Here is a 22,676-nt window from a genome sequence, read left to right as displayed (position 1 = left end):
TTTCCAACTTGGACTCAAAGAACACGCTCTTCCGTTATGTGGAAATAAGGCTTCAAGTTTTCTCTTTCAGTAATGCTATTTGAACACACTTAATTGACCACGTTAGCTTACCACTTTATGCGGCAACTACAGAAATTTTAGAAATTTAGATGGCATAAGCTATAGAAAGGTCAAATGGCTTTCTTGGGTTTTTTGGGGATTGACCACCAAATTGCTTCTTTTAACATTGATCTCAAAGATTTCTCAACCTTTGAAGCAATGAGGTGCAAAAATATTGGATTTGCTTTACCCAATTTTATGTTCTTCCTTTTTAAAACAGTAAGTTAACATTTTTAATGTTACAACTGACATTAGGGGTGGTTGCGGTTCGGTAACCGCGAATTTTTGCCTAAACCCCAAACCGACTGACTATTTGCAGTATGGTGATTTTTGAAACTGCAAACCGACCGCTTTTTGAGGTTTATTGAGCGATAAGGTTACCGTGAATTAGCAGTTTAAAACTACAAGTTCTTTTTGTGTCATAAAAATTCAATCTTCCACATTTTAGGCCTAATTTTGATGCTTCTTTTGAAGCCTTTTGAGTTCAAGCATACTTTAACCCAAAAATATAAATTCACAACCTAAATAAATAAATTCACAACCTCAACTTCTCAAGCATATATAAATTCACAACCTCCTCAACTTTTCAAGTATTCACAGCTTAAAGAAAATTAAAGTTACAATTCCAAGCATTCCAATTAAAGTTAACTTCTCAAGCATTCAAAACCTCAACTTCTCAAGCATTCCAATTCCAAATCATTTAAAGTTACAAACCAAAAGGAAAATGCAATGCAAAATGAATTAATGTTACAACTCAAAGGAAAAATCTAATTCAAAGTTAATTAAAGTTGCAAACTAAAAAGAAAATGAAATGCGCCAATGTTACAAACTAAAGTTACAAACTCAAGTGTTGTTGGTGGTGAGTGAATTTGAAGGATCCTGTTGTGTTTTTTGAGCACTAATGCTATCTACAAAATGCAATTTGTTTTTAAAAAAATATAGTCGCGGTTTGCAGTAACCGCAAGTTTTGAAAATCAAATACCGTAATCGCAACCTCAAATACAGTTCGGTTCTTCATACCGCAAATACGATTTGGTTTTCCTCAATTGCGATTCCATTGCGATAAATTGTTGGTTAATTTTTGTGATTTTTCAGTGTAAAATGCCACCCCTAACTGACACCATACCAAGGTGATAAAAATGATGTTTCCGTAAAGGAGCCATTTTTCAGGTGCCAACTGATCTTTATAATTAATTTAATTACACTAGAAGCTTGTGGATAGGGAACTGTGCATGATAAGGTTCTTCATTGTTGTTTGACTGCAAAAGGTTACCCATCACAGCAGGCTGCAAAACTTCCTCTGCATAATTGTGTTGTCTTGATCTAGAAAACCTCTTGGGCAGTGCCAATTGGATAAGTGAGATAATAATTATCTAAAATGCCATGAGCATAGAATTAAAGCATAATTAGACGAATGGGGACGACCCTGACCTCATGTAAGGGGCAACTTATTTTTCGAGTGCTGATGATTTGTTTTTCTTTGGAATGTTTCGCCGATATTTTTGTAGCTCTGATTTGGATTACCCTTGGAAAGAAACTAAGGTAGGAGCATGTTTGGATTAGTTCGTTTGGGGACTTACTTTAATGAATATGTCATTAGACAAATCCTCTTCTTTTAGGGCATTTACAATTATATTCTCTATTTTTTAGTTAAAATTTAGCTAAAAAGATATAGAAGCTATTTTAGGAGCTCGCTATAAAATTTTAACTCTAATCATACTCTCTAGTTTAAAAAGTCATAAATGTTACTATTTTTTAATTAGTCCATCTCTATTATATATATAAAAAAAATCATTAATTAAAGGTTTAAAATACTCTTAAAATAAAGCAAGATTAAATTATAAAGAGTCACTAAGAGTCCTTTCTCTCTCCTCGGATTTAGGAGCTCCTAAAAGTCTTCTTATTTTAGAAGGTGGATAGAGAGCATAGTTGAAGTTGTATTTCTAATTCATCTCTAAAATTTGTCTAAAAAGATAATTAAAGTTGTATTTTTCCTAAAAATATCGATGTTCTTCCCATAAGGATTAGTCATAGGTTTGGATTTTCCTCTACCTTTTCGATTGCGTCATTTAATTCTAGCTTTGCAACTTTGATTGTTCCACCTTTTTGATATCGACGGCTTCTTGTGTTGTGGACTTGAACGAGCAAAGCAATATCAAAGAAAAACTTATCTTGGCAGACCAAAGAATCAATTTCAAAATAATAAATAAAATTAATAATTTCACGTCAACTAATTTTATTAAAATAATCAGCTAATGTAGTGTGTTCAAATAGCTTTACTCTTCCTTTTCGTTTGGCCAGGATTAAAAGAAGAAAACACGCATTGCGCACAGCGCAACACAGAAAAGAACACGTCGCCAGGTTGCTGAGGCATTTCTTTGAACAGGTGGTGGGCACCCCAAGGCAGAGCTGAGTGGCAAACTCGGCGACTTCAAAGCTTTTTCCCAATAACATATAAATATAACATTTCACCTGAGTATATGTGGGTCCGCCAATCAATTTAATATTAACATATAAATATATATGTTATAATATGAAATCATTAGGAACATCACGTGAGTAACATCACGTGAGTACTAACCTAACATTTCACTTACAGTGTTCTCATTATTATAAAACTCCATGCAAAAATCTCTTAATAGCGTTCATTACTTTTTATGCACGGCAAAGAATTGTAACAAAAACAAAAACATATTTAGGGCTCGTTTGATATACTACATGAACTAAAAAAAGATGTTCTAAGTCCCTCCTCTAATATCGTTTATATCAAAAGGAAGATGTATGCGTTCCCGAGTGCTAATTGGAAGGCCATTTGATCTCTTATTTTAACTAATAATTTTTTTTTGTTCTTTAAAAAAAAGGGTTTTCAAGACACATGAGGACTTGGACACTTGACCAAAACCTCGTCACATCATGATCCTCTAAATGATCCAAAGTAAAGACCTGGTCAAAGAAAGAGTTTTATGCCCTTCTAGGGATACCTATGGTCAAGTTACTTGTAATTACGGTCAAGAGAACATCATTTTCACCCATCGCTGATGTAAAAACAAATTCATTAAATTTTTCCTGAAGTAGAATTTTATGAGCTTCCAAAAACTTGTTCTAATTTCAGTTTTCTTGGTCCATTGATGAAGTAATTGGGTTTCAAATTTTTTTAGGGTTACTGGTCAATTCTTGACCATGAACCAAAACCATGCATTCAACTTGTATTCCAAAGCTTGGATTAAATTACCATTATTAAAAAAATTATTGAGTAAGTAGTTTTCACATTACTACCTTAAAATTTACTGAAGTTCATCATTTACTATCTAATAAAGTTCATTAGTTGGGTCATACATCTTTCATGCATCCATAATTGTATTCGTTTACCTTAATAATGGGTCAATAGTTAAGCTAAACTTACCATTTTTTCATGATATTAATAATAGATACGTACTAACCGAGATATGAAAGTGATAGTAAAATTAATACTTACGTAAAATTTAAGTAAAAAATTTCCGAGTAGTAAAATGAAATTTCGCGTAACTAGAAGAAGCCTCCATTTCATTTGACTAGTCCTCATGCACACGACTACAATGACTTGATGCATGCGTCAGTCAACATCCGTACACTCTTATCTTAAATGTGAACGGCCCCGTAGTCAGCGCTGACGAAGCGTTGGCAGACCTCATCTCCTCCACCATTACTCTGGTTCATTTCATATTTGCCTTGCTCAGAAAGCAAAGCACAAGAAAACTAAACAAGAAATATATATGATATATATACACACACTGACAGACTCAGAATTTTTTTAACGAATGTGCAATATTGATTAAATATGAAAAATAATTTTTTAAAATAATTATTTTTTTAAGATAATTTTTGTCGATTTATATTCTTTACATATCAAATAATATGAAATTTTAGTATGAAGTATATATTGACTTAATGAGGCACTATTTTTAATATAAATCTTATTTTGCACAAAAATCGATTTTTTATATTTTAATTTGGTAGAAATTTGATTTTTTAGTATTTTTATTTGAATTCAAATGGGGGGTACTTTCTTATTTACTTTGAAAATAAAAATAAAGTAATCTGTATATCAGTTGAGAGCAATTTAAAGCACTTATCATGATTTTTCCGGCGAGAGAAGATTCAACTCCACTTCCTTGTGCTTTAATGGTCCAGCCACTGTATATATATACATATATTTTTTAATACGAACTGAACAAGAAATTATTAATACAAGACAACCCACTTTTTACTTCACAATAAATAAATATTTAAGCCCAACAGCATCCTGCCCTGTCCTGTCTCCATTTCCATTGTTTTTGGCCTTTTTTTGTGTGTAGAATGTCTCTTCACTGTCTCTTCTGATATGCTCTATTGGGTTTTGGTCTGATTGAATAAAACCAACAAAACTAAGGAAAAATCTGAAGTCAAGGCTCTCTCTGTTGTGGAGAGACAAAAACGAAACCAAACCCAACGCGCTATGAGTCTCTGACTTTTAGACACGAAATGGGAACGAAGAGATAGGAAAGGCTCAAAAGGTTTGAAACGTTTTCTTGGTCTTTCATTTTTGCGTAGGTAGAATAATCTGCCTGTGTTTAGTCCTGTCCCTTTCTGCCTGTTCATGTTTTTCGTTTCATACACGACACTCTTCTCTCTCTCTCTGTGCATCTCCAAAACGAGGTTTTGCTTCTTTGTTTTGAGATTTTCCCATTTCTTTTATCTTTAAGGCCATTCTCAGAACTTTCTCGTTCAATTTATGTCTCTTCCTTTCACTTCAAAATCGATCTGGCTTTGTCTTTTTTCAGCCTCTCTGTCTCCAATTACCAGCTGGGGTTTTCTTTCTTTGCTTAATCTCCTATATAATTTGCTTCACTTCCTTCAATTTCTAATTGCGTCTTCATTTGCCCTCTGTTTGGTTGACCTTTCTTAGCTTTCTGGGGTCGGTTAGTTGACCACAATTTCCACTAGCCTCCCTTATTTTCTTTCTGGGTTTTCTTTTCAAATTCTATTCATCCCTTCCCATCTAATTTCAGCCATTTCTTTTAGTTTTCTCATCTCTGTTTTTCACCCAATGAATTCAAGTTAGCATTTTTACAACTACATATATATATATACCATCTGAGGTCTTGAGACTTTTATTTATTGTTTTAGAGCTTAATTAAGAAATGAAGTGCTTTTTTCCATTCAAGGACAAATCCAAGAGCAAGAAGCAAGGAGCACAATCCGCTCCAGAATTGAGAAACCAAAGCAAATCAAGCGATCTGGTTTTAGATCGTGCAACAAAATCTTCAAGTTCCTTACCATCACCAAGGAGCATACCAGAATTGTACAAAGAAAAGGAGCACAATTTGAGAGTTTTCTCTTATCAAGAGCTGAGGGAAGCAACAAATTGTTTCAACAGGTTGCTAAAGCTTGGGGAAGGAGGTTTCGGGAGTGTATATAAAGGAACAATTAGCCCTGAACATGGTCAAGGAAGTCCGATTGTAGTTGCCATTAAAAGGTTAAACCCGCGTAGCTTACAGGTTCGATATATCTTCATTAATTTTCTCTGTTTATGTTTTTCCATTCCAATTTTTCTGCCTGTTTCTCTGTTTTTCTTTTCCACATCTACTTGGTGGCATTGAATGACATATTGTATTTGGACGGTGAATTCCAATGGTGTGTGTTTTGAATGTTGAATTTACTTCCAGTAGAGGACTGTGTACTTTTCTATTTATTCTAATTAAATATCATTTAATTATAATTGATTAGTGCGTATGTGATTGTTTAATAGAATTTTTTTATTCGCTCAGGGATTTAATATGTTTGTTAACTAGGTTGCTAGTTGAACTTAGATTTGAACTTATTAGAAATAAATCATATCTTATGTTACTGCATATTTGTTTAAATAAGATTATACATGGTAGGCGTGGCGGGGATGGGGATGGGGAGCAATTATATGGCACTTGGAATCGAGAAAGCGAGGGGGCTAAACTATGCTTTTGAAATCTATCTGAATCTAGGAATGAAGTAAAAGTCACAAAGAAGCAGAATAAATTATAAGCAAGTGGGGGCATGATGTAGACTAAATCCGAGATAGTGATTAAGCTATTGAGGGTGAAAGAAAACTGAGTGCCTTCTTTTGATAAAGTCAAGGAAGTTGTGTGATCTAGACATCGCTGAAACCCCAACATAGGGATATGACAAATTTGGACTTTGGAATCCATCTGATGCTGGAAGTGTAGGAATATTGAGAGGATATTGTCATGTACCAATGAGCAAGGATGCAGTAAGTTGGTGACAAAAGTTAGCAAGAAGAGGAAGAAAAGTGCTTGCTTAAAATCAGGCAAATGGAATTGATTGATATTCATTTCCATGTGGTGCTTGAATGGCATTTGTTAAATGAATGACAGATAAATGCTTGAAATGCTAACGGAATTGATGTTTAATTCCTTGATTTGCTAACTCAAGAACAAGAATTGGAACAGTTTTTCATTGAAGGTAATGGTTTAGCAACTAAAAGATATCGGTCTGTCTAAAAGTTACATCTTATTACTCTTTTAACCAGTTATATATATGGTGGACGCACAGATTTTGCAGAATCTAGTGGTATATTTGTCATTACCTTCTGAGATTGGCAAATATTTTAATGAAATTTAAGATTAATCAGAGACCCTTTTATACACACATTTTACAACATTATATGCCTCTTACATGTTGTTCTGATTCTTTTGGTTGTGAAGCTTATGGTTTTTAGCTTTTCTCAAACAGGGTCATAAAGAATGGCTTGCGGAAGTTCAATTTCTTGGTGTCGTAAATCATCCAAATCTAGTAAAACTTTTAGGATATTGTTCTGTAGATGGAGAAAGAGGTATACAACGGCTACTGGTATATGAATATATGCCTAATAGAAGCTTAGAAGATCATCTTTTCAACAGGGCTTTGCCCACAATGCCTTGGATGACAAGACTACAGGTTATGCTTGGTTCTGCTGAAGGATTGGCTTATCTACACCAGGGACTGGAAGTCCAGGTGCATATAGTTTCTATCCATTTTATCTGATTTGACCATACTATTGTTAGTCAGTTAGTTTTTAACTTAAAACTTCCACATCATTTGAAGATATGGCTCCTCTATGCCGGCTTGCTAGTTTTGGCTTTGTTAATTTAACCAATGGAAACTAATACAATAATGGATTAAGGTATTTCTGTGATTTCAGAAGATATTGGTATTTATTTACGAATGTGTGAGAATTTTAGTTAGGTCGTCCTTTTAAATTGACTGAGGATTTGAACTGCGACTGCTGATATTTCATGTTGTGGTATATATCTTTTTCTTGTCTCCTACTTTCAAACTGCAATCTCTGCTTTTGGAACTTAAAGAATATGTTCTACTCATGTAATGTAACTGCCATAAGTTAGGTACAGATGAAGTTTTTTCATCTGACGGCTATAAAAATTAGATTACAGAGCAAGGACCATTTCTGTTAGATTAAAGCAAAGAACCTTTGTTGCTACATTTGAGTCATTTCAGGAGAAACAAAAAATTCCCACAACTAGAAAATGTGCAGAATACTAGAATGTGTTGCTTTAATGGTGGGGTTACAGTTAAAGAAGTCACAGGCTTGGTTCAGCTCTACTTGTGGGCTTGAAAAAACTAATGTCCTCATATCCTTATTTTACTTCTGATATCCAAATATTGCAGAAATTATATGCATATGGATATGACACACTTGCTGACCTCACATGATCATTTTTTGTTTGTAAGAAGACAGATTCTTGATTATATGTTTGTTGAACCTTGTTTTCTTGCGTTACATGGACAGGTGATATATCGAGATTTCAAATCCTCCAATGTGCTATTGGATGAGCAATTCAGGGCAAAGCTCTCAGACTTCGGGCTTGCTAGAGAAGGACCAACGGGTGACCGCACTCATGTATCAACGTCGGTGAGTGGAGGGGTAATAGACTTTTTATACTCCCAAAACTGACCCTCATAATTCTGAGGGAGTGGCAACTTTACATGTAGCATAAGCGCTTATTATGTAACTTTAGTATTACATGTCATGTACAGAAGCATCCATAGTTCCACCCAAGTTAGCTGGCTTAGCCCACTTATGGTTCTTATTACTGGATCCCCAAGCATCATCTGAGCCGCATTCTTGAGAGTACTTGCTTAGTTAGCACATTTATGTCAAAGGTCTTCTTTTCCCACGGGAACAAGTGCTGGTCAATGTCACATTTTTCTACAAGTTCCTTATTTTTTTTCTTCCCCTTACACATGCCACAAGTTCTTTATGTTGACTTCAATGACTTCATTGAATTGGCCCTGAACTACTGATGAAATGTACTTGTGCCTCATTTGGAGCACCGTAGTAGACAGGACTGGGACCAAGTCCCCGCGAGTCTCATGGGGACCCACCCTGTAGGACTTTGTCCAATCTAATAGTGCAGTCCCATCATTGTTCACTAAACATTAGGGAAGACTAGTTGTCCATTTGAATTGAATTTGTCATGTCCAGCCCTACCTTCGAAACATGGCCTTGATGTCCCCGTTTAATGGTTGGCCACCTTCTTTGAAGTGCATCATTCTTGGAAAGAAACGTAGGATTAATTATGAAAATTATAATTGTCTGTTGGTGTCATACAATATCTCTTATGCATATTGTCTTTGGTTTTGTTATCAGGTGGTAGGGACTTATGGATATGCTGCCCCAGAATATATTGAAACAGGCCATCTTTCAACGCATAGTGATTTATGGAGTTTCGGTGTGGTGCTTTATGAGATCCTCACAGGCAGGCGTGTCTTGGACAAGAACCGCCCGCCAGCGGAACAGAAACTTCTTTATTGGGTTAAACAGTTCCCGGCTGACGGTAAAAGGTTCAGCATGATAATAGATCCATTGCTGAGAGGTCAGTATTCTCTTACTGCTGCTCGAAAACTTGCCAAGTTGGCAGATAGTTGTCTGAACAAGAATGCAAAAGACCGACCAACAATGAGTCAGGCGGTAGAGGTCTTGAAGCAAGCTCTACAAGATTCAGAAGCGGGAACCAGTTCTGAAAATAGAAGTTTTGAGGCATCTGGGTCTAAATTGGCTAAGCGGAAACCCAAGTAGACTTGATATAAGAGAGCATTATTATAGATACCACTTTCTGTTGTGTGACCAAATTCTCTTTAAATTTTTTGAGCAGGTTTAAATGGTTGGATATTATTAAGCAAGTATAGCAGGGTTGCAGTTAACCCTTTAAATCTTTTTTCGGGGACTTTCAGGCGCGAGCCTCGATTCATCGGTAGCTTTGAAATCCATGAAGTATGTAAATTTCTGAGGTCCTAAAGCACAAGAAATCAAGGAATCTTTTATTTTCTTATTGTAAAATTCTAGAATGGAAGAAGGCGGCAGTGAAATAAGGGAGACCCAGTAGACTGATCTGTGGAACCGCTGTAAATCTCCATACTGAGCCTTTTACCTTTTATCTTTTTATTAGTTTGAAGACATAGCTGCGCACTGTGGTAGCATTCATGTGAAAATTGCTTGTTATTTTTTGTCCCTTTCTTTCCCTTTTCTTCTGGGAATCATTCTTTTGGAGTGAAATTTAATTATATTGATTAGCCAAAAGTTCATGGAACCTCCCTCAATTAAGTAACAACACTTTATTTGAAATATGCTTTCATGATTTCATCAGTGCAGCGTTATACTCCAATTTCTCGCCTGTTTAATTTTTCTATCCGAATTACCATCCAAACAAAATTAATCTAAGTTCTTGAAAGTAGTAGCTAAGTTTTCAGATTTTACAGTTTTCATTAGAGAACAATGAATTACCATCCAAACAAAATTAATCTAAGTTCTTGAAAGTAGTAGCTAAGTTTTCAGATTTTACAGTTTTCATTAGAGAACAATGTGTCAGGGCAAATTTTGAAAAACAAGGACTATGCTGTTATCATTCTGAGTTTATCTCAGTATTTTCAGATTTAGGAAGAGGTGATCTTGTAGTGCATTTTTAGCTAGAGAGAATGAAGAAGAAATAGAAATGTACTGTTCTATTGATTTTTAGCAGAAACTGCAGCTTACATAGTGTGACTGCTAGGAGAGAATTGTGATTCTCTTCTAACAGAATTTACAGCTGTCATCCTATTAGATGTTGACACATGTCATAGCAAATCTAAGCTAGAGAATCCACCTAAACTATGATCTAATGGCTCTCATTACATCACTTAAATAAACTGACCAAAACAGAAGAAAAATAGATAATAGCTTCTGCTCTAAGTAATCAGCTGCAGGATTATATTTCAACATCTGCCATATATCTTCTCATCAGACGAGTGGGCCATTTGCAAGTTAGGGTTTAGAAAGTGCAATGGAATTAATTTGAATAAAATATTATTTTTCCCAATGAGATTAGGACTCCAGAAAGCTATATATATATACATATGTAGCCCGGAGCCTTTTGTAAACACTAGCTACTGTGATTTAGGGTTTCCAAAATTCGCTGTAATCTTTTCTCTTTCAAACGATCGAGTCAAGACCCTACTTTTCTCTTTCAGACAAGATGACGGCTTTGAAGGAAGAGCGATTGCGAGCGAGAGCCTCCTGTTGACGATGACGACTTTGGTGGACTCGCTTGCCCTCCGCTGGACGACCTTGAAGCTGTCTTCATCCTTGAAACCATGACTTGCGATCCCTCCAACTTATTCGACGACATCAAACTTGAAGATGACGACTTTGGTGGACTCCCTTGCCCTCCGCTGGACGACCTTGAAGCTGTCTTCATCCTTGAAATCATGACTTGCGATCCCTCCTAGTTGTGCGACGACATCAAACTTGATGAGCGCGACTTGGCAATTCTGGAGAAGCCCAAGAAACCATTTCACGGCAAAGGCAAGGATTTGGAGACCCTCCGCTTGATGCCAAGCGCACCGCCTCCATCTTCTTGTCAACAAAACCCTAAGGCGCCTGAGCAATCTGATCCTCGTCATCATCCGCAAGATTGGGATGATGAAGAGAAGTTGGAGACTAGGGTTCGAAAGCTCCACCAAGGCTATCAATATCGACATCAAGAACTTGCCTTTGCCGCCTAACCAGGGCACGTTTCTGACCAGCTCGAGGAAGTGCCGAGCCTTCTGATTTATCGGAGACCACATTTGTTACTGTCTAGTTTATTCAATTCATTCTTTTAATTGATCTCAGATGTAAGTACATAGTTTTCGAACCACAAAACGATTATAAGTACATGGTTTTTTAGGAGAGCTAGCACGTTTTTTATTGTCTTGTTTATTCTGTAATTGTGATCAGTTTAAGTAATTGTAATTCGAGTTATAGATGTTCCTAGTGCTAAAGGTACCTATTTTCCATGTTGGGTAGTGTTTAATTTTTGGTTTATGTGGATCTTTGGACTTGGAATTTGTTTTGGTGAAATGGGTTCTTTTTGTTTCTGTGTAGGGGGAGCTTGTGTCCAAGAGGAACACCCACTTCTCTTTTGGGTGTTCCTCTTGGACATAACTCTTTGGTTCTCAACAAACGTTGAATTTTTTAATCTGTAAATACAGTTTCCACTTAGTTACGAAATGAATATTAGTCCAAATTCATGAAAGGACATGATATCTGTTTTAGTTTCACATAACCTGGCTGTCTATATGTATCATTGCTGATTTTCTCTAAAGTATCTCACAGGATTTTGGCATCACTTTGTCGGAAAATTTGTAATATTCTTAGCTGATAATATCTGCATATGTGTGTGGTCAGGTTGTTTAATGGCCACCTTTTACATTCATGATAGATCTGGAATCTAGTGAATTGGAGAAATATCATGCTTCTTGTTGTTGATGATGATTTTTTCAGAATTTCATGCGAAGCATGAATTGAAGTCATTGAAACATGGTTCTGGCAATGCAGGGAAAAAAATTCCCGTGTTTTCTTTTCCACTCAAGATATCGGTCTGTCTAAAAGTTACATCTTATTACTCTTTTAACCAGTTATATGGTTGACGCATAGATTTTGCTGCATCTAGTAGTATATTTGTCATTACCTTCTGAGATTGGCAAATATTTTAATGATGTTTAAGGTTAATCAGAGACCTTTTTATACACACATTTTACAACATTATATGCCTCTTACATGTTGTTCTGATTCTTTTGGTTGCCAAGCTTTTGGTTATTAGCTTTTCTCAAACAAGGTCATAAATAATGGCTTGCAGAAGTTCAATTTATTGGCGTCTTAAATCACCCAAACCTAGTAAAACTTTTAGGATATTGATCTGTAGATGGAGAAAGAGGGATACAGCGGCTACTGGTATATGAATATATGCCTAATAGAAGCTTAGAAGATCATCCTTTCAACAGGGATTTGCCCGCAATGCCTTGGATGACAAGACTACAGGTTATGCTTGGTTCTGCTCAAGGTTTGGCTTATCTACACCGGGGACTGGAAGTCCAGGTGCATATAGTTTCTATCCATTTTATCTGATTTGACCATACTATTGTTAGTCAGTTTGTTTTTAACTTACTTCCACATCATTTGAAGATATGGCTCCTCTATGCCGGCTTGCTAGTTTTGGCTTTGTTAATTTAACCAATGGAAACTAATAACATAATCGATTAAGGTATTTCTGTCATTTCAGAAGATATTGGTATTTATTTACTAAGGTGTGAGAATTTTAGTTAGGTCGTCTTTTTAAATTGACCGACGATTTGAACTGGGACTGCTGATATTTGATGTTGTGTTATGTATCTTTTTCTTGTTTCCTACTTTCAAACTGCAATCTCTGTTTTTGGAACTTTAAGGGTATGTTTTACTCATGTGATGTAACTGCCATAAGTTAGGTACAGATGAAGATTTTTCGTCTGACGGCTGTAAAAATTAGATTACAGAGCAAAGACCATGTCTGTTAGATTAAAGCAAACAACCTTTGCTGCTACATTTGAGTCATTTCAGGAGAAACAAAAAATTCCCACAACTAGAAAATGTGCAGAAGACTAGAGTGTTGCTTTAGTGGTGTGGTTACAGTTAAAGAAGTCACAGGCTTGGTTCAGCTCTACTTGTGGGCTTGAAAAAACTAATATCCTCATATCCTTATTTTACTTCTGATATCCAAATATCGCAGAAATTATATGCATATGGATATGATACACTTGCTGACCTCACATGATCATTATTTGTTTGTAAGAAGACAGATTCTTGATTATATGTTTGTGGAACCTTGTTTCCTTGCGTTACATGGACAGGTGATATATCAAGATTTCAAATCCTCCAATGTGCTATTGGATGAGCAATTCAGGGCTTGCTAGAGAAGGACCAACGGGTGACCGCACTCATGTATCAACATTGGTGAGTGGAGGGGTAATGAACTTTTTATACTCTCAAAACTGACCTTCATAATTCTGAGACATGCTACACCAGCAACATATTGAGTGGCAACTTTACATGTTGCATAAGCACTTATTATATGACATGTCATGTACAGAAGCATCCATAGTTCCACCCAAGTTAGCTGGCTTAGCCCACTTATGGCTCTTATTACTGGATCCCCAAGCATCATTTGAGCCACGTTCTTGAGAGTATTTTCACTTGCTTAGTTAGCACATATAAGTCAAAGGTCCTCTTTTTCCACGGGAACAAGTGCTGGTCAATGTCACATTTTTTTCACTTGCTATAAAAGAATTCAAGGAAATCTTTTCTTTCTTCTTGTAATAGAATGGAAGAAGGCAGTGAAATAGAGGAAGACTTAGTAGACTGATCTGTGGAATTGCTGTAATCCATACTGAGCATTTTACCTTTTTTCTTTTTATTCGTTTGAAGACGTAGCTGCGCACTGTGGTAGCATTCATGCGAAAATTGCTTGTGTTTTTTTTTTCTTCTCTTTCTTTCTTTCCCTTTTCTTCTGGGAATCATTCTTGTGGAGTGAAATTTAATTACATTGATTACCCAAAAGTTCATGGAACCACCCTCAATTAAGTAATAACACTTAGATTTAAAAATGCTTTCATGGTTTCATCAGTGCAGCATTAATGTTAAACTTCAATTTTCTTTCCTGTTATTAGTTCTTCTATCCGAATTCCCATTGAACAAAATTAGTCTAAGTTCTTGAGATTAATGGCTAAATTTTCAGATTTCGCAGTTTTCATTGGACAACAATTTTTCAGGACAAATTTTGAAAAACAATGACTACAGCATATAGCTTCTCATCAGAGGAGTTGCATGACATATTATGGGGATATGAAAATTATATTTTCGGAACAATACATGGAAAATGGCATCCAGTGCACATAATTTATTACCACAAACAAGCGTCATACTTGTTGAAAGAAAAGAAAAAATCAAAGACAGCAAAAAACCTCCCACATTAATCCTTGAAGCTCTGGAGAAAGCTTATTCCCCCGAAAGCTGGCAACTTCTAATATCGTAGCTGGACAGGAGAGTCAAAAGACAAAATTTTCGAACTGTTATGCAAGTGCAAAGGAGGTGCATTATGTTGCAACATTCTTAAGCAAAAATAGATAAGCTGCTCATATATGTAGATAGTAGATACGTTATAAATTTGACGGAACAGAAACAGATCAATACATAGCTTTTAGCATTTATCTTTGAAGTCTCCACTGCAATTTTTCCGTGTGCAGTGCTGTTGTAACATAAATCCAGTCTTTTGTATCATTCAGGACTTGGAAGTAGGCATATCTCCATGAACTCTTAAGCAGTAAAGTCCCATAGACACCCCAAAATCCTATGAGGAAACCCAGCACTATACTTGCATAAAATCCCAAGTATATGAGGCCATCATTGTCTCCTTCGGTGTTACAATCACTTTTATTGCCACTGGTGATTCCAGGATCTTGAGTTGTTTCAGCTCCAGGGCATTTCTGTGTCACTGGTGGTCCACAAAGTCCAAGATTTCCCATATATTGAGAGTAGTTAAAACTCTGAAGTTGGGCGCTTAGTGGAGTTCTTCCTGACAAGTTATTGTATGATAAGTCCAAGACACTCAGAAAATTCAAGCTCGAAAAGCTTGATGGAATTCTACCAGATAGCTGGTTTCTTGACAAGTCAAGAGATTCTAACATCTTCAACTGACCAAAATTTTCAGTAAGCTCTCCCCACAGATTGTTTCTTGATAGGTTGTGAGAGTTCAACTTTTGTCATACTTGCAATATTTTCCGGAATCTCACTGACCAAGTGATTGCTTGAAATATCAATGCTTCTCAAATGCTTAATACTTCTCCCAAACTCAATATCAACTCCTTTCCACACCAGTTGTACGAATATATCAGCGATTGTGAAATTGTACAACTCATAAGACAAAGCTGTTATATTGTTGAGGCAATGTGGCAAGGCTCCAGATATATTGTTCTGGGAGAGGTCCAAAACATGAATGATGGATAGACTGCATAGAGTTAAGGGCATGCTTCCATTGAACTTAGGCTTTGGTCCATCCACGCTAGTATTTTTCCAGATAACTTCTTGGCTCCAAGGTCAATCCCCACTAATTCTGTACAGTTCTCCAGATAAGGAAACTCTCCTGAAAAGCTGTTATCATGTAAACGTAAGGATATAATATTCATCAAATAGCCTAATGACCTTGGAAACTTCCCAGATAAATTGTTCCCTGCCAAATTCAGTGACAACAATCCTTGAAAGTGCTTCCAACAAGTTTTCCTGATAGAAGGTTTTCAGAAAGGTTGAGAACATGCAAATCCGGAGCCTGTGTTGCACATACGGAAGATAGGGTCTCGGAAAACATGTTTTTGGAAGAAATGTAACGTTAATGCTATGAGGGAATGATGGGAGTGGACCAGACAAATGATTAGAAGTCAAGTCAATAATAGCACTGGAGCTGTTTTCTGATGACAGATTTGGGAGCTTCCCATGGATTTGGTTCATAGAGAGATTTAACTCAACTAAGCTGGAAGATAGGTCCCAAAATATATTTGGTATTAAGCCAGATGTCCCAGCATTGGACATCTCAAGATTGGTAAGTTTTCTCTGCCTATGAGTCCATTTGGGAAAAGTTGGGCCAACCTGGCAAGAGGTCATGATTTATGTATCAAGTTGAAACAGTGGGTTCCAATCTGAGCTGAAGTTGAAGTACAAAGAAGGATTATGAGAAATATCGAAAGATTGTAAACGAGAGAGATTCAAGAAATGTGCTTCTGTTATGACACTGTAGACAAAGAAATTTTGGTGAAATAAATTTCATTGGACCATAAAATAATTAGGGTTCGGTGGATTGAATTGTGGGCCTCATAATTCGCACATGTGGCGTATGACTCATCAAAATCGAATTAGTTGTCAAAAATTGACACGTGGCGACATCTGACGGAGTGCATCAAACGGTTCAAGATGAAGACAAAATTAAGGGAAAGAATCTTCTGTGATTGACTTTGATTTAAATCAAATATTAATCAGGTCAATCAATTGAAGATAATCTGATTAAATTGCAAGATTATAGGAATTGATTTAAATCAAATCAAAATCCCACAAAACAGGGTTTTAAATAGGGAAAGTTATTTAGGTCAAGCATTCTACAATAGCTTATAAATAGGAGGCCTCAAGACGAAAGAGGGGTCAGAAAAAAAACCTAGCACTCAGAAGAAACAGAAAACTCTCTGCATTCTTCACCCTACTTTAGAAGAGCCACCAAGCACAACAAATAAGTGCCGGTTCCTTCGCCATAGAAAAATCCCAAACACCAAACAAGCTTCATGCTACCCGTTTGATCAAGATCAAGTCTCTATGACCCTTGTATTAAACACAAATTTTTTTAAAACACTTTGGAGATCGAATCAGAGGATTCAATAAGAGATTGTAACCCTAAATTTCATAAATACAAATATTATTTTGTACACGTGTTCTTGTCTTATTAGTCGCAGGAAATTCGTGTTTACAAATTTCGCACGCCCAGTGGGACCATCTCTGCCTCTCATCTCTTTCTCCAGTTCCAAAATCAATCAACACAACGAAAAACGATGGCTTCCAAGAAGATTCAATCCGTTCCCACGACGAGAGGCAAAAGCGTGAGCGCCTCCTTCTCAAACGGAGATTCTGCTAGGGTCGTCACCCGGAGCAAGACCAAGGCGATATCCGTAACTCGACATGTCACTTCCATACCGACTTAAGCCAAGGCGAAAGATGTGAACCGAAGGCGTGAACCGGTCATCAATTTGGCAAAGAAGACTATTGCCAGAGCGGATGAGAGAAACTCTTCGAACGAAGAAAAGAGTTTTTCATGTTCGAATTCAAGAGAACACTCACTCTCGCCTGTTTCAGACGCTGACTCGAGCACAGGTTCATACCATGGATCCCGGCCTAACGACCAACAGAAGAAGATTGCCTCGGCGTCTGTAGGTGAGTCTTATTCTATGGCTATGCAGGTCATGGTGACGGGAGCAATGTCTATTGAAGAACAACTGGCCCATATGAGCGAAGCGGTCACGAAATTGACGAAGATGGTTGAAGAGAAGGATGTGCAGATTGCTTCTCTCATTAACAAGTGGGAGACACATCAAGATAAGGAACCTAGTCAAGACGTGCATAAGAAAGAATCACATCATGAAGCTGAATCCAACGAGAAAGGATTGGGTCATGAAACAGAGTCGGGTGATAAGTCGCACGGAAAAGGCAACACAGCCTCGGTGGGTTCTTTATCTATCCAACAACTTCAGGACATGATCACGAACACCATCAGGGCTCAATATGGTGGGCCTTCTCAAGATACATTTATCTATTCCAAGCCTTACACCAAAAGGTTAGACAACCTTCGAATGCCAATGGGCTATCAACCTCCAAAGTTCATGCAGTTTGATGGAAAAGGTAACCCTAAACAACATGTTGTCCACTTCATCAAGATGTGCAATAGCGCTGGCACTAACAACGATTATCTCGTGAAGCAATTTGTCCGATCACTCCGAGGCACTGCATTCAACTGGTACATTGACTTGGAACCTGAGTCAATTGACAGCTGGGAACAAATGGAGAGAGAATTCCTCAACCGCTTCTAAAGCACTCGTCGCTCAGTTAGCATGCTAGAGCTCACTAGCACAAAGCAGCGAAAAGACGAACCTGTTGTTGACTACATCAATCGTTGGCGTTCATTAAGCCTCGACTGCAAAGATCGAGTGTCAGAGTTATCGGCTGTAGAGATGTGCATTCAAGGTATGCATTGGGGGCTGCTCTACATTCTTCAAGGGATCAAACCCCGTACCTTTGAAGAATTGACCACTCGTGCGCATGATATAGAGCTAAGTATCGCTAATCACGATGGAAGAAAGGAAATGGTGAGTGATCATCGAAATGACAAGTCGTCGAGAAATGGGGCAGACTCTTTGAGGACACGCATCTTGGAGTCAATGACGATCAGTGCTACTCCAATAAAGATTTCCACTCGAGGCAAGAAAGATGCGAGGAAGGCCGAGTCGACTCAAGATCAAGAACCACGACGACACACCCTAAAAGAAATGAAGGAGAAGAAGTATCCTTTTCCAGACTCTGACATAGAAGGCATGCTGGAAGACTTACTTGAGAAGAAGGTGATTGAGTTACCTGAGTGCAAACGCCCTGAAGAGATGAATCATATTAACTACCCGAAATACTGCATGTACCATCGTGTCATCAATCACCCAAAGGAAAAGTGCTTCGTGTTGAAAGATCTCATCATGAAGTTGGCACAACAAGGAAGAATCGAAATGGATCTTGACAAGGTGGTAGAGTCTAACCATGCTACGATCTCGTTTGTCTTATCTGGTTCTGCACGTTTGCCCTCACTTCAATCACTAGGGGCATTCTCTGAAACCCATCAACTCAATCCGTATGAGTGTGTTGGAGTGAAAAGTCAAAGTAGTGTCGATTCATTCGATGACGATAATGAAGGATGGGCATTGGCTACTCGGAAGAAGTTACATAAGAGTGCACCTTTGCCAAGAACTCCTCGATCAAAAAGATTTGTAAGCAAAAGAAGTTCTCCTCAATCACATAAAAGGCATAGAGGAAATGAATTATCAAATATGAACAAAATGGTTCCAAAAGATGAACTCTTGAAACAAAGGTCGCCTAGCCCCATCATGCTACATGACTTCTTCCCCAAGGGATTCTTCAAGAATAATGCGTCGAGCACCTCCCGAGGTGAAAAACATAAGGAGGATACTTCTCACTTTGCTTAACACAAATTCGACCAAAATGCTCATTTGCCTGCAAGAGCCTAAAATGCGCAAGGCACCAATTGCTCCTTTGCCTGCACGAGCCAAAAATGCATAAGGCACCAAACGCTCCTTCGCCTGCACGAGCCAAAACTGCACAAGGCACCAAACGCTCCTTCGCCAGTACGAGCCAAAACTGCATAAGGCACCAAAATGCTCCTTTGCATGCAAGAGCCTAAACTGCACAAGGCACCAATTACTCATTTGCCTGCACGAGCCAAAAATGCACAAGGCACCAAACGCTCCTTGGTTTGCCTACTCGAGCCTAAACTGCACAAAGCACCAAATGCTCCTTCGTTCGCCTGCACGAGCCTAAACTGCGCACCAAATGCTTATTTGCCTGCACGAGCCAAAACTGCACGATGCACCAAGTGCTCATTCGCCTGCATGAGCCTAAACTGCACAAGGCACCAAAACGCTCCTTCGCCTGCAAAAGCCAAAAATGCACAAGGCACCAAATGCTCAGTCGCTTGCATGAGCCAAAACTGCAAACTGAAAAAAAAAAAAAACATTGAACTACGTCATGACTTGATCTCTTTTTTTCCTAGAAGGGTACGTAAGTAGCTCATGAGACCACTTTGAGTTCAGTCACATAATAAAATAAATTTGGAGTTTCTCATTAGTTTGGCACTATTCGACTTCCAATTCACTCCGTCAGGGCTACATTAACATCTTTCGTTCAACATCGAGCTGCTTCACTATGGATAATTTCTTTGGTGGATCTTGAAAAAAAAGAGAAAAAAAGAAAAAAGAAAAAAAAAGGAAGTCTTTTTGGGAAAGTATATGTGCTCGATCAAGTTGGGCGTCCTTCAATACGTAAAGCCTAAGCGCTTAAGCGGGTTTTCACCAAGTCAGAGAGATGGATCAAACCCAAGCTGTATAGGACGTCTACGTTCTTCACTTGTCTCCGACTTACGTAATGCCTAAGCGCTTGAACGGGTAATCACTAAGTCGGAGAGATGGATCAAACCCAAGTGGTATAGAACGTCTACGTTCTTCACTCGTCCTCCACTTACGTAAAGCCTAAGCGCTTGAACGGGTTATCACCAAGTCGGAGAGATGGATCAAACCCAAGCGGTATATGATGTCTACGTTCTTCACTCATCCTCCACTTACGGAAAGCCTAAGCGCTTGAGCGGGTTATCACCAAGTCGGAGAGATGGATCAAACCCAAGCGGTATAGGACGTCTACGTTCTTCACTCATCCTCCACTTACGTAAAGTCTAAGCGCTTGAGCGGGTTATCACCAAGTCGGAGAGATGGATCAAACCCAAGCGGTATAGGACGTCTACGTTCTTCACTCATCCTCCACTTACGTAAAGCCTAAGCGCTTGAGCGGGTTATCACCAAGTCGGAGAGATGGATCAAACCCAAGCGGTATAGGACGTCTACGTTCTTCACTTTCTTTTGAAGCACCTAAAAAAAAAAAAAAGATGACGCAAACACAGCAACAGCATACCAATATTGAATTTAATATTGCATGGTGGGAGTGCACCCAAAATTAATAAATTTAAATAAATAAAAAAAAGGGACGACGCAAGCACAACAATAGTATGCCAATATTGAGTTTGATGTTGCATGGTGGGAATGCAAAAAAAAAAAAAATTAGATGAAGAAGAAGAAGATGACGCCGGCACAAAGAAAGAATAACATGCCAAGGGTAGGTTCTTGTGGCTAGAAGAAAGAAGAAAAATAAAAAAAATTGACGTGGAATGATGAAATAAAGAGTGGATTCAGTCTTACCAACAAGTTTCTTGGTAGACCAAATTGAAGGAAAAGAAGCCAACTCTCACCACTTTGGTTGCTGAGAATTCAGATTATGCAAACTTCAAAGCTGTAAACCTTCCTGCCGACAAGAGTAGTCTTCTCTGTTCTATTGGGTCAATCTCAATATCCATGAGAGTATGCAATTTAAAAAAAGCCAAAGGCCATTAAAGCTCTTGGTGGTGCTAGGGTTTCTCATTCCTAGTTTAGGAAAATATTGAATTTTGTCGCACAAAATCTTCAAAATTGGATATTATTAAGTTAATAATATCACCCCAAAAAAAAAAAAAGGGGAAGCTCACGTTGGAAATAGAAAGCCAACGTTGGAAGCAAAGTGATTATTGGATATTATTAAGTTAATAATATCACTACAAAAAAAAAAAAAAGAAGAGAAAAAAGGAAGCTCACGTTGGAAATAGAAAGCCAACGTTGGAAGCAAAGTGACTATTGGATATTATTTTAATTATATCATTCTCAAAAAAGAAAAAAAAGAAAAAAAAAAAGGAGTACTTCAAGCTGCAGCTCCTACATGCGACAAGCACGTACCTACAGTGCATCTGGAAGTGGGGGCAATTTGTAAACAAAGAAATTTTGGTGAAATAAATTTCATTGGACCAGAAAATAATTAGGGTTCGGTGGATTGAATTGTGGGCCTCATAATTCGCACATGTGGCGTATGACTCATCAAAATCGAATTAGTTGTCAAAAATTGACACGTGGCGACATCCGACGGAGTGCATCAAACGGTTCAAGATGAAGACAAAATTAAGGGAAAGAATATTCTGTGATTGACTTTGATTTAAATCAAATATTAATCAGGTCAATCAATTGAAGATAATCTGGTTAAATTGCCAGATTATGGGAATGTATTTAAATCAAATCAAAATCCCACAAAATAGGGTTTTAAATAGGGAAAGTTATTTAGGTCAAGCATCCTACAACAGCTTATAAATAGGAGGCCTCAAGACGAAAGAGGGGTCAAAAAAAAAACCTAGCACTCAGAAGAAACAGAAAACTCTCTGCATTCTTCACCCTACTTTAGAAGAGCCACCAAGCACAATGAATAAGTGTCGGTTCCTTCACCATAGAAAAATCCCAAACACCAAACAAGCTTCATGCTACACGTTTGATCAAGATCAAGTCTCTACGACCCTTGTATCAAACACAAATTTTCTTTAAACACTTTGGAGATCGAATCAGAGGATTCAATACAGAGATTGTAACCCTAAATTTCATAAATACAAATATTATTTTGTACACGTGTTCTTGTCTTATTAGTCGCAGGAAATTCGTGTTTACAGACACCATTCAAGGAATTCCAAGAAAGTTCCAAAACTTCAAGGCTAGAAAGTTGCCCTCCACTCTGTGGTAGAGATCCCTTTAGTGGATGATTTAAAATAAATAAAGTTTGAAGCTAAGCTCAATAATGTTAGCTGGGAAGTTTATCCTAGTGTTCTTGGGAGAGACCCACTCATATAACCCTCCATGTTTATACTTCTCAGGGATAGAAATGTGGTAAGATCATCAGGAAATGACCCCCAAAATGGGTTACTGCTTAAGTCCAAGTGCTTGAGGCTATCCTTTGCACACGAAAATTTTTCTATGGCATTTGAAGCTTTTCAGAAAATTTGTTTGACGCTAAATCTAATGTTCCTAAGCTG

The 22,676-nt window shown here is 37.6% G+C and overlaps 2 protein-coding genes and 1 long non-coding RNA gene across 4 annotated transcripts; 2 read left to right on the top strand and 1 right to left on the bottom strand.

Annotated features, from left to right (window-relative positions):
- The first annotated feature begins 4,624 nt into the window (after positions 1-4,624).
- Positions 4,625-9,694, top strand: LOC117627376 (probable serine/threonine-protein kinase PBL19). Of its 2 annotated transcripts, none has more exons than XM_034359447.1 (4): positions 4,625-5,615; positions 6,844-7,104; positions 7,898-8,020; positions 8,759-9,694. In XM_034359447.1, the coding sequence occupies exons 1-4, from the start codon at positions 5,259-5,261 to the stop codon at positions 9,185-9,187; spliced, it is 1,170 nt and encodes a 389-aa protein (XP_034215338.1). In that variant the 5' UTR covers positions 4,625-5,258; the 3' UTR covers positions 9,188-9,694. The 2 variants fall into 2 exon arrangements, with proteins under 2 accessions (XP_034215338.1, XP_034215337.1); XM_034359446.1 differs by having other exon boundaries at positions 4,642-5,615; positions 7,898-8,032.
- Positions 9,695-12,385: 2,691 nt separating this feature from the next.
- LOC117628537 lies at positions 12,386-13,843 on the top strand. Its single transcript, XR_004585959.1, has 2 exons — positions 12,386-12,502; positions 13,291-13,843. It is a non-coding gene; the product is annotated as an uncharacterized LOC117628537 (long non-coding RNA).
- An 800-nt stretch (positions 13,844-14,643) lies between these two features.
- LOC117628887 (receptor-like protein EIX2) lies at positions 14,644-15,123 on the bottom strand. Its single transcript, XM_034361437.1, has one exon. It carries the CDS (start codon positions 15,121-15,123, stop codon positions 14,644-14,646), a length of 480 nt encoding a protein of 159 aa, XP_034217328.1.
- Positions 15,124-22,676: the final 7,553 nt, after the last annotated feature.

The sequence above is a fragment of the Prunus dulcis genome, chromosome 5, assembly GCF_902201215.1.
Source record: "Prunus dulcis chromosome 5, ALMONDv2, whole genome shotgun sequence".
NCBI classification, from domain to species: domain Eukaryota; kingdom Viridiplantae; phylum Streptophyta; class Magnoliopsida; order Rosales; family Rosaceae; genus Prunus; species Prunus dulcis.
The sequence above is the reverse complement of the archived record's forward strand: the minus strand, read 5'-3'. Positions and strand labels throughout refer to the sequence as shown.

Coding starts and splice junctions, on each gene's coding strand:
- LOC117628887 (XM_034361437.1), bottom strand. CDS start 15,123: ATGTTAGAATCTCTTGACTTGTCAAGAAACCAGCTATCTGGTAGAATT.
- LOC117627376 (XM_034359446.1), top strand. CDS start 5,259: ATGAAGTGCTTTTTTCCATTCAAGGACAAATCCAAGAGCAAGAAGCAA. Junction 5,616..6,843: donor TAAACCCGCGTAGCTTACAG/GTTCGATATATC, acceptor TTTCTCAAACAG/GGTCATAAAGAATGGCTTGC. Junction 7,105..7,897: donor ACCAGGGACTGGAAGTCCAG/GTGCATATAGTT, acceptor TTACATGGACAG/GTGATATATCGAGATTTCAA.